Source organism: Balaenoptera physalus, assembly GCF_965194825.1.
Source record: "Balaenoptera physalus genome assembly, chromosome: 18".
In the NCBI taxonomy this organism is placed as follows: domain Eukaryota; kingdom Metazoa; phylum Chordata; class Mammalia; order Artiodactyla; family Balaenopteridae; genus Balaenoptera; species Balaenoptera physalus.
Genome location: NC_138899.1, coordinates 742,224 through 756,265, shown reverse-complemented (window position 1 = coordinate 756,265; position 14,042 = coordinate 742,224). Strand labels below are relative to the sequence as shown.

The 14,042-nt window shown below is 50.5% G+C and overlaps 1 protein-coding gene and 1 long non-coding RNA gene across 2 annotated transcripts in view; one reads left to right on the top strand and one right to left on the bottom strand.

Moving 5' to 3' along the window:
• LOC309647701 overlaps positions 1-411 on the bottom strand; it is a 15,173-nt gene extending 14,762 nt beyond the window's left edge. Inside the window, exon 1 of the long non-coding RNA XR_014256258.1 lies at positions 16-411. This is a non-coding gene — a long non-coding RNA (uncharacterized lncRNA). The remainder of the gene's footprint in view (positions 1-15) is intronic.
• Positions 1-14,042, top strand: part of F10 (coagulation factor X) — a 19,858-nt gene extending 5,816 nt beyond the window's left edge. Inside the window, exons 3-8 of the mRNA XM_082435237.1 lie at positions 5,065-5,089; positions 6,059-6,172; positions 7,499-7,630; positions 9,298-9,539; positions 12,362-12,479; positions 13,302-14,042. Coding sequence (XP_082291363.1) covers positions 5,065-5,089; positions 6,059-6,172; positions 7,499-7,630; positions 9,298-9,539; positions 12,362-12,479; positions 13,302-13,882 — 1,212 coding nt within the window. The 3' untranslated portion in view covers positions 13,883-14,042. The remainder of the gene's footprint in view (positions 1-5,064; positions 5,090-6,058; positions 6,173-7,498; positions 7,631-9,297; positions 9,540-12,361; positions 12,480-13,301) is intronic.

Below are 14,042 nucleotides of genomic sequence, written 5' to 3'. Positions count from 1 at the left end.
AAAAAAAAAAAAAACCTTCTGTAAAGGAAATGTCCAGGTCAAGATTGTGTCACTGGTGAGTTTTACCAAACATTTAAAGAAGAAATAACACCAGTTCTGTGTAATCTCTTCTAGAAACGAAAAGGGAACACTTGTAAGTTTGTTTTCGATCAGCATTACCCTGATGCCAAAACCCACAAAAACAGAAGAAAGAGAAAAAGAGGGAAGGAGGGAGGGAGGAAGGTAGAAAGAAAGAAAGCTATATAACAACATTTCTCATGAACCTCTTATAAAAATTCTCAACAAATTATTAGCAAATTGAATAAAGCAATATATGTTAAAAAAAGAAGAATACACAATGACCAAGTGGGTTTATCTGAGGCACACAAGGCTGGCTCAGTATTTGAAAATAAACAGTGTAATCCACCAGTTTAAAGAAGAAAAATCCACATAATCATATCAACTGATAGAGAAAAAGCACCTGACAAGATGCAACATCCATTCATGATAAAAACCTTTCAGTGATTTCCCTGGTGGTCCAGTGGGTAAGACTCTGTGCTCCCAACGCAGGGGGCAGGGGTTTGATCCCTGGTAGGGTTACAAGATCCTGCACGCATGCCGCAACCAAAAGATCCTGCATGCCGCAACGAAGACCCAGAGCAGCCAAAAATAAATAAATATTTAAAAATAAATATTTTAAAATAAGTAAATAAAACAATTATTTAAAAAAAAAACCTTTCAGCAAACTACAATTAAAAGGGAACTTCTTCAACATGATAAAGATTATTAACAAGGAACCTACAACTGATATCGTGGTGAAAACTGAATGCCTTCGCTCTAATACTGGGAAAAAGGCAAGGATGTACATTTCTAATACTCCCAATTCAGCATTGTACCGGAAACCCTAGCCATAAGGAAGGTTTAACAATAAGCCAAGATAAAGAAATAAAACTCCCTATTTGCACGTAACGTGATTATCTACATAGAAAATCCCATGGAATCTGGAAAAAATACTCCTAAAATGTATGTGTCTAGCGAGGTCACAGAATACAAGGTCAGCACGCAAATATTAATTGTATTTCTGTGTAGTAATAATGTGCAGTTAGAAACAAACAAAAAAATTAATGCCACTTACTGTTGCTCCGAAGAAAAATATCTATGTGTAAATCTAATAAAACACGTACACGACCTGTATGCTGAAATCTGCAAAACGCTAACGAGAGGAAGAGGTCCTAAATAAATAGACATAGAATGTTCATGGTTTGAAAGACTTACCATATTAAAATATGGACTCTTCCCAACGTGATATATAGATTTAACGCAGTGCCAAACTTCCATCAGATAAAGACAAGTTGATTCAATATTTGTAATATGGAAAAACAAAGGAATTAGAATAGCTAAAACAATTTTGAGAAAGAAGATAAAATTGGAGGAATCACACTACCTGATATAAAGACTTACGGTAAATCTACATTAATCATAGAGATATGGGACTTCCTTGGTGGCGCAGTGGTTAAGAATCCGCTTGCCAGTGCAGGGGACACAGGTTCAATCCCTGGTCCCAGAAGATCCCACATGCCGCGGAGCAACTAAGCCCGTGCACCACAACTACTGAGCCCGAGTGCTGCAACTAGCCTGCGTGCCTAGAGCCCATGCTCCGCCACAAGAGAAGCCACTGCAGTGAGAAGCCCATGCACCGCAACGAAGAGTAGCCCCTGCTCGCCACAACTAGCGAAAGCCCGCGCGCAGCAATGAAGACCCAACGCAGCCAAAAATATATAAATAAATAAATAAAATCGTAGCGATATTGATGTGTGGTATTGGTAAAGGGATAAACACATAGATCAAAAGAACAGAATAGAAAGTCCATAAATAGACCCACGCAAATATGGCCAGTTGATTTTTTTTTTATATTTATTTATTTATTTAGGCTGTGCCGGGTCTTATTGCAGCACACGGGATCTTCGTTGCCACATGCGGGATCTTTAGTTGCGGCATGCATGTGGGATCTAGTTCCCCTACCAGGGATCGAACCTGAGCCCCCTGCATTGGGAGCACAGAGTCTTACCCACTGGACCACCGGGGAAGTCCTTGGCCAATTGATTTTGACGAAGGTGCATAAGCATTTCAATAGAAAAAGAATTCTCTTTTTCAATAAATGGTATTGGAATAATTCTACATCTATATGCAAAAAAGGTCAGCTTTGACCTAAACCTCACAACTATACAAATATTATCTCAAAATGGACCATATAGCTCTCAAGATAAAACAGGAAACTCTTAGGAGAAAATTTTCATGACACAAAGTTAAGTTAGGCAAAAATTCTTAGACGTGACACCAAAAGCATAATCCATAAAAAACATGTAGATAAATTAGACTTATTCTAAATTTAAAACTTTTGCTCTGTGGAAAACATTAAGAGAATGAAAATACAAGCTATTGACTAAGAAAATATTTGCAAATCACATATCTGCCAAAAGTTTTGTGGTCAGAATATATAAAGAACTCTCACAAGTCAACAGAAGAAAATAACCCAATTAAATACAATGAGCAAAAGATTTGAACAGACACTTCACCAAAGAGGATACATGGATGGCAAATAAGCACACGAGAAGATATTCAATATTATTAGCCATTACAGAAATGCAGATTAAAACCACGATGAGGGACTTCCCTGGTGGTCCAGTGATTAAGACTCCATGCTTCCACTGCAGGGGACATGAGTTCGATCCCCCTGGCCAGGGAACTGAGGCCCCACATGCCACAAGGTGGGCCCCCCCCACACACACACACACACAAAAACCAAACAAACCACAGTGAGATGCCACTACACACCTAGAATAAAAAACAAGTGCTGGTGAGGATGTGGAGCGACCACCTCTCATACACTGCTTGTGGGAATGCAAAATGGTACAGCCAGTCTGAAAACCAGTTCGACAGCTTCTTATACAGTTACCATATGACTCAGCAATCCCATTCTTGGGTATTTACGCTAGAGAACTGAAAACTTTTTTCACACAAAACCTGTACATAAATGTTTATAGCAAGTCTATTCATAATTGCTGAAAACTAGAAATAGTATAAATGTCCTTTGTCGGGTGAATGGATAAACAAACCGTGTTCCGCCGCACAGTGGAACACTGCTCATCAGTAAAAGAGAACAAACTATCGACACGCACAGTAACGTGAATGAGTTTCAGTTTCAGAGGCACTATGCTGAAAGAAGGAAGGTTATATTCACAAGGTTATATCACATGTGAGTCCATTTACAGGACATCCTCAAGAAGTCATGACTATAGTGACACAGAGCAGACGCGTGCTGGGCATTCGGAGCGGGGGCGGCCAGTGGCTGGCAAGGTTGGGGGAGACGGAGCTCTTCTGCGTCTCGGTTGTGGCGGTGATTATACAAATCTATACGTGTGTTGGCTTTTATAGAATTGTACATCAGAAAAAGTCCATTTTACTGTGTGATAAATTTTTAAATAAAAAATTTAAAAGACAGTGTAGTCATTTCTTAGGCCTTCTGTAACAAAACACCACAAATTGGGTGTCTTAAAACAACAGAAATTTACTCTCTCACAGTTCTGGAGACCACAAGTCGAAATCAAAGTGTCACCAGGCTTGGTTCCTTCTGGAAGGTCTGAGGGAGGATCTGCTCCATCCTCTCCCCCAGCTTCTGGGGGCGACCAGCAGCCCTTGCTGTTCCTTGGCCAGTAGATACATCACTCCACTCTGTGCCTGCACCTTCACAAAGCCTTCTCTGTGTGTGGCCTGTGTGATATTTTATGTCTCTTATAAGGACACTCTCATTGATTGGGGGTCCACCCTAATCCAGTACGAGCTGTTCTCGATCCATAACTTAATTACATCTGCAAAGACCCTCTTTCCATTAAGGTCAAATTCTGAGGTTGCACCTAAGTTGGGGCCGGGGAGTAGGGGAGACACTAATTAACCTACTATAGATAGCAAAAAATTGTTTTAAGACTACGAACATTTCTTTTCAGTGTTACATAGGCTCTTGATGCCCTATTTTAAGCTAATTACCAATTATCTTTTTTTCCAAGTAATGTAATGATTATTCTCCAAGCATCTGATCCTGTTTTGAATCTTTGACCCAGGTATCTTAATGTAAAACCACTTATTGATTGGCTTGGGGGTAGCAAATAGAGCAAACCATTTTTGGTACAATCCGTTTCTTGGTAATTAATTTGAAAATAAATTTTCAGTATTTAACAAAGTTGTGCAATTAAGATGATCGAGCGTGGCACCTGGGAAACATTTTGTAATATTAAATGATTCATATTAATCTTAAATTGATATACATGTAGGTAATATGTGTGAAGTATAACACTGATTCTTCATATAAAAGCTTGGATATAGGTATTGATTTAAGAGAGAGTAAAAAATTATATGATAATGTTGTATATGATGAAATTAAAATATTTTGTCCTAGCAATTACAATTATTTGTCATTATGAATTTATTACAGTGTTTGAATGTGATACGTAAAGTTTACGGTTTGCTTCTGAATCTAAGCAATTACTTTAGAGATTTTACTTCAGTTGCTGTTGTCTCAGCACAGTTTCTCCAAACTGAGATTAGTGGAAAACAAACAAATAAAACCTATATAGAAACTTTTGTGGTTCAAGAAAAGTAATCTAATTTCGAATTACTTAACAGTTGAAGCAAATAATGTGAAAATCTTGATTGTGATCATATCGTTAGTGATTTTGCTAGGATGAAAGTTAGAAAAGTACATTTAATATTACAAAATGTTTCCCAGATGCCATGTTCAACTGTGTGAGCAGGCAAGAAAATGGACGCTAGGCCGTATTGGGATATGATCATTTATTACACAAACATGTATTGTATTAAAAAAAAAAAAAGATGAATGAAGCCACAGCTTTACAAATGCAGGAGATCTGAAAACATTTCCCTTTTAGATTGAATAGTTCTAGAGCATTTTGTTCCAGAAAATGACCTGTTTGGGAAATAGCCTATTCACTTGAGTTACTAGATTGTGGCTGTTATTGGTGTAAAATGTCTCTTTTCCATAATGCATTTAAAATTTTTTTTCCCTTTTAGAATGAATTCTGGAATATATACAAAGGTGAGATGTTTTCTATTTCAGTCTTGAGTGAGAGGGGTTCATCAGGGTATTTAAATCGGGAGAGATTGTATTCAAATTTTGAAGATGTTTCCTGAATTTCCTTTCTGCTCTTGTTTAAATTTTACTTATCTAAGACATTTCCCCTCTGAGTGTTTCCATAATAGTTATCGTAAAATAGTTTTTTATAGTAGCTTTATACTAATTCTAGTTTTGTTACTTATATACATTTAAATCGGTTCATTCCCATTTGAGGATACCAAATTCCATGATAATTTTTTTAAACCCAAGTATTTTAGGTAGAAACAAAAAATAAGAGTCTGAAACACTGGGTCCTCTCATAAGGTAACCACCTTGATTTAATGCTTATAGCATCTGAAATGGTATTTGTCATAACTAATGTTTTCACTCTGGTAACAGTATTCAGATTTCTCAAAATGACAATTGGACCTATCTCTAAATTATATTGTACAAATGCCCCAAGAAATGTGAAGTCCCACGTTAGTGCTCTACAGGAGCTTTTCATTCTCCTTTTACACCCAAACCATAGAAAATAGGAACCCTCTTGTCGATGCCCAGCCCAGAAACAAGTGTCCAGCAATCACTTATCCGCCCTCCTTCCAGCTGACCCCATGTGGTCACCAGCACAGGGCTCCTCTCCGTGATGGAAAAACGTTGTCAGTGATTGTAAAAACAGTCAGAGGTCTCAGCAAAAACTGGAAAGCTCAGTCAGCAACCCAGCTAGATAGAGGTATCACGTGCCCGTAGCCACAAAGCCGGGGTGGGGGGGGGTGCGGGGGAGGGCAGTGGTAACGAAGTCCAGATAGGACAACTTGTTTACAGGAAAACAGGAAGAATCCCAGGTTCATTCAAGTTAGCTGAGAACTGGGCGCCAGAATCAACACAGCAAAATCGTTTCCACGATGAAGGGAATCACCTGCAAGCTCTGGTTTCCAAATGTTTTCTTCGCAGATGGTGACCAGTGTGAAAGCCGTCCTTGCCTGAATCAGGGCAAATGTAAAGATGGCCTCGGGGAATACACGTGCACCTGTTTGGAAGGATTTGAAGGCAAAAACTGTGAATTACGTGAGTTCCTCTTCTTGGTGTACCTTCAGGTCAGAGCCCCCTGCGGAGGCCAGGTGGGAATGCGGGAAGAAGCTAGAGGCCCAAGGAAACCCTCCCGGTCACGTGGGGTTCAGCCTGTGCTCCTTGAGGCTGTGCCGCTGCAGGCCGCGGAGCGCGAGTCAGAGTGCCCAGCGCGGAGGCCGGGATACCAGGCACTCCTCTGCCCCTCTGAGGAGCGGCTGTGGAACGAACGTTCCCGAAGGGTGGGGCCCCTTCACGTGGAAACGAGAACCCACGTTTCTTTCCTCGGAGGAGGAGGTTTCTCCTGCTTCTCCGGATCCTGGAAATTCGTGCAAAGTCAGTGCTGAATGTTCGGGATTGTCCAGTTATAAACATTTGGTACAGTTAATTCTGCATGGAAAAATCACTGAGCTTTCCTATACCGTGATTAATTTTTAACAAAACTTAGGTTAGTATTAGGCCCGTTTTCCCTGAGGAGACAGATTCGCGCTTCTTTGTTGATTTCTTAATCTGTAGTCTTTAGAGCGAGCTCTTCGATTGGATACTTCGGAGTTTCCCCAGTGGGAGTATCAGTCGTGCCCCCTTCCACCCACCGCCCAGAGCTGCTTCCCCAAATACCGTTTGGCTGACGCTGGAATGTTTTCTAAAGTTTCTTTAATCTTTGCCCCGTAACTATTCTTTCATCAAAACCCAGTGGAGAAATGTAAAGTCAGCTGCCAGGGCGGCATGACTGATGAGTCTGGGGTCTGATGTCCGGTGCACGCTGGCAGGGGTGACGCTGGCACAGTCCGGCGGTGAGATCCCCTGTGCCCGGTGCCTCGCGGGACCTGGACGGCTCTCCTGGGGGCTGGGTGGCCTCCACTCCTCTACAAGTGACGCGGCAGGCCGTGGGGGTTAAATAACGTGCCCAAATCACACAGCTAGAGGCCCACGGCCAGCTGGGAGACGGCCTGAGTCCGGGACGTGGCTACCACCCCTCTTTCCCGCCGCACGGGAGCCAGACCCCGTCTGGGGATGGACCCCAGGTCCTTTATGCCACGGGGTACCGAGGCCTCAGAGTGGACGGTGTGGGCTGCTCCCGGCTCGGCCCGAGCTCCCACCTCGCTGGCCAGCGCCACCACACCCTTCTTAGGGCTGAACTTGAGACCCTCCAGCCTCCAGGCCTTCCCTGGGCTTGTGCGGGCTCCCTGGCCCCCGGGGCCCCACGTGGGCGGGGGAGGGGCCTGCCCGGGGCGCCGGCCCTTTGCTCCGGCTGGTGGGCACCGTGGCACCGGCGGGTGAGGGCACGTCCCGGGCCGCGCCCTCAGCTTCCCGGCTCTTCCGCAGCCACGCGTGAGCTCTGCAGCCTGGACAACGGGGGCTGCGACCAGTTCTGCAGGGAGGAGCGGAGCGCGGTGCTGTGCTCCTGCGCCAGCGGGTACGACCTGGGCGACGACGGCAAGTCCTGCGTCTCCACAGGTAGGAGGGGCGCAGGCTGGGCTCCCGGTGGGGCTCGTGGTTTGGAGACAGACCCACTGTTTCTGTGAACCGCCTGAGAAACGGGCCAGTGATGTCAGCTCTCCTGGGGGCACGTGGAGCGTGAGGGTAACATGTGGAGGCACCTTTGCCCAGTGCCCGGCTCGCAGCGAATCCCAAGTGGCCACTTTGCAGCTGCCACGATGGCGTCCCCATCCCTCTCGGAAGGGCGGGGGCTGGGGAGGCTGGAGTTGCAAGGGCCGGAGCCGTGGGCCGGCCAAGGAGCCGGGGAGGCGGTGCAGGGGCCGGAAGGGGAGCCCAGGGCCCTCCAGCACTGTTTCGGGGTGTGTGGGTCCCCATGTTAATGGAAGTTTTTTTCCTTGATAAAAGCCAGATGCCATGCATCTGGCCCAGAAGCTCACGGAGGGCTGAGTGAGGGCCTGGGTCCTGGGGGTCCTGGGGGTGGGAGAGGCCCCGTCTCACACCCCATGGGGAGTCCTGCCTGACCGGGACTCCTCTGCTGTGGGGCGGGGGCCGGCCACGCCCCTCTCAACTCGGGCTCCTTCTTGGGGGCACCCCAGCTCCTCCTCCAGTAGGCCCCAGCTGGCCCGCACGCAGCCTTGGCATTACCTGGGGTGGTGAGGAATGCAGAGTCCCGGGCCCACTGCAGAGGTGGGCATATTCCAGGGCAGCGGCAATTGTGTAAAATTAAATCTCTCAACAGGTAGAGGACAGTGAGATTTACATTTCTATTGGTAATGAGATTTTAAACTTAAGCTGGTCCAAAACATATTTTAATTGAAGTCGTTGCTTGACTTGCTTGCAAAATTTTTTTAATTCCAGGAATAATTACAGGTCAATTTAAAATAAAGTCAGGTAAACTACTTCCTGGTGCAGAAAGTTCTGTTCTAAGTCATGGACGAGCTGATGCAGACTTTCAAGGGGGCAGTGGTCACAAATGTTAAGGCAGAGGCGGCTGGCGCGGGAAGAGCTCTCCTCCCGCCAGCGAGCCAGCACTCCCCCAGTCCACTCGCGGGCCCTGCGGGGCGAGCGCCACCAAGAACACACACGGGGGACCCGCCTCAGACCTGCGGCCCCCAGCTGCCCCGCCTGTGTCCTGCTTCGCCCCCGCTCTGCCTCGGTTCCCTAGTTGGTAAGGATGCGAAAGGACGCTTTTTGGTATTTCCCGGCCCCGCCCCTTGCGTGGCGCTCGTAAGGGTCGCAGTCATCCTTCAGCTGTTGCCTTACAAAGCTCCGCGCGCTGCTCCTCCTGCCCAGAACACTTCTTTTTCTTCAGCGTTTCATTAGGAAACGTTTCCAACACACAGCGGGGCTAAGGGAACTTTGGAGGTTGAGCGCCCCAGCCCCCCTTTCTGCCATCCTGGTCTCCGTGTACCAGTCGTGTCCCCCGCAGCCCCACGGTCCTCCGTCCAGCCACAGCCACCCGACTTCTGCAGGCGTCCCAGTAGACGGTCCGCACGCTGGCCGGCCGGAGGTCAGGGCTCCCACCCGTAGCCCAGCCCCGAGCAGGACACAGGGCACCCCGCTCCCCAGAGGCCCCTCTCGGCCCCCTTCCCGGGGCCCACTCCTCCGGCTCCTCCTCGGAGTGGCCTGCGTGGGCCCCGCAGGGAGGCCTCCGCGAGGCTGAGGCCCGACTGCCCTTCTTCCAGAGCCCTTCCCCTGTGGGAAGCTCACGCAGGGACGCAGCAGGCGCTCGGCCGCCCACGGCAGCGGGGAGGCCCCCGAAGCAGGCGTGCCGGAGCAGTTCGACGGCGGAGACCTGGGCCCCACCGAGAGCTCCCTCCACCTGCTGGGCCTCAACGGGACGGAGCCCAGCCCCGAGGAGGACGAGAGACACCTGGTCCGGATAGTGGGCGGGAGGGACTGCGAAGAGGGGGAGTGCCCCTGGCAGGTAACTGCGCGGAGCTCAGCGGCCGGTTAGCTGGGTGGGGGGCCGTCCCGCCGGGCACTCGGCCCACGCGGGCCTGCGGCAGACTTGAGCGGGCAGCGGCGGAAGGAGCCGCGGTGGAAGAGGCCGGGCCTCTGCCCTCCCTGCCCGGCCGCCCCTCCCGCCCAGGCAGAGAAGGGGCTCCAGCTCGGGCGGCAGGGCGGGCTCCGCGGGCGGAGGGCGGCGCCCCTGAGGCCTCTGCTTGCTCTTTGGTTTGACGGAGGCGGAAAGAGTTGCTCTCCTTGTTTCATTTCTAATTTGGTAGATTTTTTTTACCCAAACACCCAAGTCCTAATGCGGCAGACGGTACCTTAGCAAAAAGTATATCCATTTGTTTTCAAAGGTAAAAACTCACTCTTTGGTTGTTGATTTGGACTAAAGTTGCCAGACTTAGCAAATGAAACCACAGGTTTCCACTTAAATTTGAATTTCAGATAAACAATAAATAACTTTGAATGTGAGTATGTCCCAAATATCACACGGGACACACACTGAAAATGATTTGCTATTTACTTGAGTCAGATTTCACTGGGGGCCTCTATTCTATCCAGAACCCTCACTTGGACTGTAAGTTTTTAGTGTCCAAAGCCAAAATGCCTTCTCCTACAAGTAATATTCCCAGAGCTGCCCACAACCCTTAGGAATGACGTCAGCTGGCCCCCACCGGCCACAAGGCAGGTGTGCGTTTATCTGAATTATCACGAGCCCGGGCAAGGACACGCGGAAACCTAGTCACCACGCACGGAGAGCGCGCCGCAGGTCAGGGCTGCCTGGGCGCCGTGCGTGTGGGTCTGAAAGCGCCAGGGCCTCTTCTCTCCCGTGTGGCGTCACGGCCTAGGAAGGGAGGGGAGCCCCCGCCAGATCCCCACAATTCAAGTTGCTGCGTGAGAGGGCCAGGAACGTGGTACCCGTGGAGCATGGGAATTCCCACAGGGCGGGGGCGGACACGGGGCTCTGAGAGGGGCTCGCGTGGGGCTCTCCGGGGAGCGGGCAGGAGGAGCCTCACGGGAGGGTCCCCAGACTTGGCCAGTTGCCTCATGTCCGTCTCCAGGAAGGACGGTCAGTGTCCCAAGTCTTAGGAAGACTGACCCTCCTCACTTGTCACACAAGTGGGGTTATGAGTTGATAAGTTATGCAAAAACATAAACAAAACATCACGACTTTGTGCTAGTCATGAAAGCCCTCCGAAGTTCTTCTAGAACTTGACATTGTTTAGAGTCTCATTAACGTGCACCCCCTCAACCCACGGCTGTTGCTTAGACATAAACAAAACATCACGACTTTGTGCTAGTCATGAAAGCCCTCCGAAGTTCTTCTAGAACTTGACATTGTTAAGAGTCTCATTAACGTGCACCCCCTCAACCCACGGCTGTTGCTTAGACATAAACAAAACATCACGACTTTGTGCTAGTCATGAAAGCCCTCCGAAGTTCTTCTAGAACTTGACATTGTTAAGAGTCTCATTAACGTGCACCCCCTCAACCCACGGCTGTTGCTTAGACATAAACAAAACATCACGACTTTGTGCTAGTCATGAAAGCCCTCCGAAGTTCTTCTAGAACTTGACATTGTTAAGAGTCTCATTAACGTGCACCCCCTCAACCCACGGCTGTTGCTTAGACATAAACAAAACATCACGACTTTGTGCTAGTCATGAAAGCCCTCCGAAGTTCTTCTAGAACTTGACATTGTTAAGAGTCTCATTAACGTGCACCCCCTCAACCCACGGCTGTTGCTTAGACATAAACAAAACATCACGACTTTGTGCTAGTCATGAAAGCCCTCCGAAGTTCTTCTAGAACTTGACATTGTTAAGAGTCTCATTAACGTGCACCCCCTCAACCCACGGCTGTTGCTTAGACATAAACAAAACATCACGACTTTGTGCTAGTCATGAAAGCCCTCCGAAGTTCTTCTAGAACTTGACATTGTTAAGAGTCTCATTAACGTGCACCCCCTCAACCCACGGCTGTTGCTTAGACATAAACAAAACATCACGACTTTGTGCTAGTCATGAAAGCCCTCGGAAGTTCTTCTAGAACTTGACATTGTTAAGAGTCTCATTAACGTGCACCCCCTCAACCCAGGGCTGTTGCTTAGAGAAGGGCGAGTCCCCAGAGAAGGGAAAGCAGAAAGCGCTCTCTCCGCACTTGCCGGCCCAGTTCTTCGGGGAAGAGGAAAATAGGGGAAGGGTCTGTGCTCTCACTCGCCCAGTCAGCACCCCGTCCCGGTGGAGTGTTCCCCGCCCCACGTCCCGTCAGGAGCAGCCACGTGGATCCCAGGAACCGGCCTTGAACGGTAGTACCCGCAGCCGCGGGACGGGGGTCCGGACGGTGCAAGCGTCCCCAGGCCCAGCGTAGCAAGTGTCTCATCCAGAGCCTGGCGTCTGCCTGGTCTGGGGCCTAATTCACACCAGAGACAACGGACAGCAGTTCTGCTGCACATAGAGCTGCAGAGGGGCCTTCTGGAGCCGGGAAATACAGGCGGGTAGGGCCTGGCTGGGCGAGTCTGGAGTTTGGGTGGGGAGAACCCCCTCAGCCGTAGCGCTGGGCCCTTGGCAGGGCCATGGGGTCCACGGTGGGCCCGCTCCGAGCACGGGCAGCGCTGGGCAGCACGGCCCCTGGGGGTGGGCGCTGGGGTGCGCTGGCCTGGCCCTCGTTCCAGCCCGAGGACCCCACGAGTCCTCCCGGAGGGCAGGCCCGCAGTGGTGGGGAGACGGGGAGGACGCTTGGGCTACAGGTCTCAAAGGCAGGCTCCACCTGGCGCCTCTGGCCCTCCTGTCGCAGGCTCTGCTCGTCAACGAGGAGAACGAGGGCTTCTGCGGGGGCACCATCCTGAATGAGTTCTGCGTCCTCACCGCGGCCCACTGTCTCCTGCAGGCCAAGCGGTTCACGGTGAGGGTAGGTGAGTGCCGCTCACCCCCTGCGGGGCCCCGCGGTTTCAGAGGCACTAGGACTGATAGGCTGGCCGGAAGCGCTAGTTCAAATACTGAGGTCCCGAGGGGGAGAGGGAGGCCGGCGGAGGAGGGGCGCTCCCGCCCCATGCACGCAGGGTCCGCAGTGCCCTCTCCTCCGGGAAGCCCCCCAGAGCCCCCAGCCGTCTGAGCAGCCGGCACCGCTGCCCCACATTTGCATCTGGGGGACTGTTTCCTAACGTCCCCCTTCTCACCACACCCTAGAGCTGCTCCATGACAATCCAGTGCGAGCCACGTGCCCGAGCCACGGCTGTAACGTCTAGCTTCCTAGTTACATTACATCTTCTAGCGTACGTTTTAAACGTCCACAGGTGACACTCATTTCGGTAACACACCTCATTACCCAGTAGAGCCAAAACAGTGTCAGTTCGACCTGTAATCGGCCTGTAAAGTACTCTTGAGCTATTTTGAGGTATTTTTCATTCTGAGATTTGGCGCTCATGGCACATGTGGGCTGTGATCAGTGCCCACTTGGCCCCGTGGCTGGGGGTCGGTCTGGCAGGTCAGACCCGGTGCCCAGCCCCACCCGCGGGCAGACCAGGGGAGGGTGGCCGCTGCCCCCGGCGGGGAAGCAGAAGGCTGTCACACTGGCTTCGCTCTAGTTGCCTGTATTTCACATTTCCTAGTGACCACGTGCCAATCTCTAAGCAGAAAAAAAGTGGGGAAAAAAAAAAAAAGTGGGACTGCTTTAACGCGTCAGTGAAGTGCAGGGCCTGGCGGCCCCATGCTGACGGCCACGCCCCCGTCCGCAGGCGACCGGAACACGGAGACAGAGGAGGGCAACGAGATGGCGCACGAGGTGGAGGCGACCGTGAAGCACAGCCGCTTCGTCAGGGAGACTTACGACTTTGACATCGCCGTGCTGCGGCTCAAGACGCCCATCAAGTTTCGCAGGAACGTGGCGCCTGCCTGCCTGCCGGAGAAGGACTGGGCCGAGGCCACGCTGCTGACCCAGAAGACGGGCGTCGTCAGCGGCTTTGGGCGCACGCACGAGCGGGGCCGCCTGTCGTCCACGCTCAAGATGCTGGAGGTGCCCTACGTGGACAGGAACACCTGCAAGCTGTCCAGCAGCTTCACCATCACCTCCAACATGTTCTGCGCCGGCTACGACGCGCAGGCCGAGGACGCCTGCCAGGGCGACAGCGGCGGCCCCCACGTCACCCGCTTCAGGGGCACCTACTTCATCACTGGCATCGTCAGCTGGGGCGAAGGGTGTGCGCGGAAGGGCAAGTACGGCGTCTACACCAAGGTCACCAACTTCCTCAAGTGGATTGACAAGTCCATGAAAGCTGGGCTGCAGGCAGGGGCCAGGGCGGAGCCGCGCCCCCAGTGAAGCCCCCCACCCCACCCCACCCCCGCAGCCCCTGCCTCTCCTCCCTCTCAGCACCGGGGCTCTGAGCCGGCTTCCCTCCTGCCGTGATTAGAGCCGGGTCGATTCTTATCCTGCTTCTGTCCTTGCCCCACCGAAGTGGGAAATGAAGGTCCATTTGGAA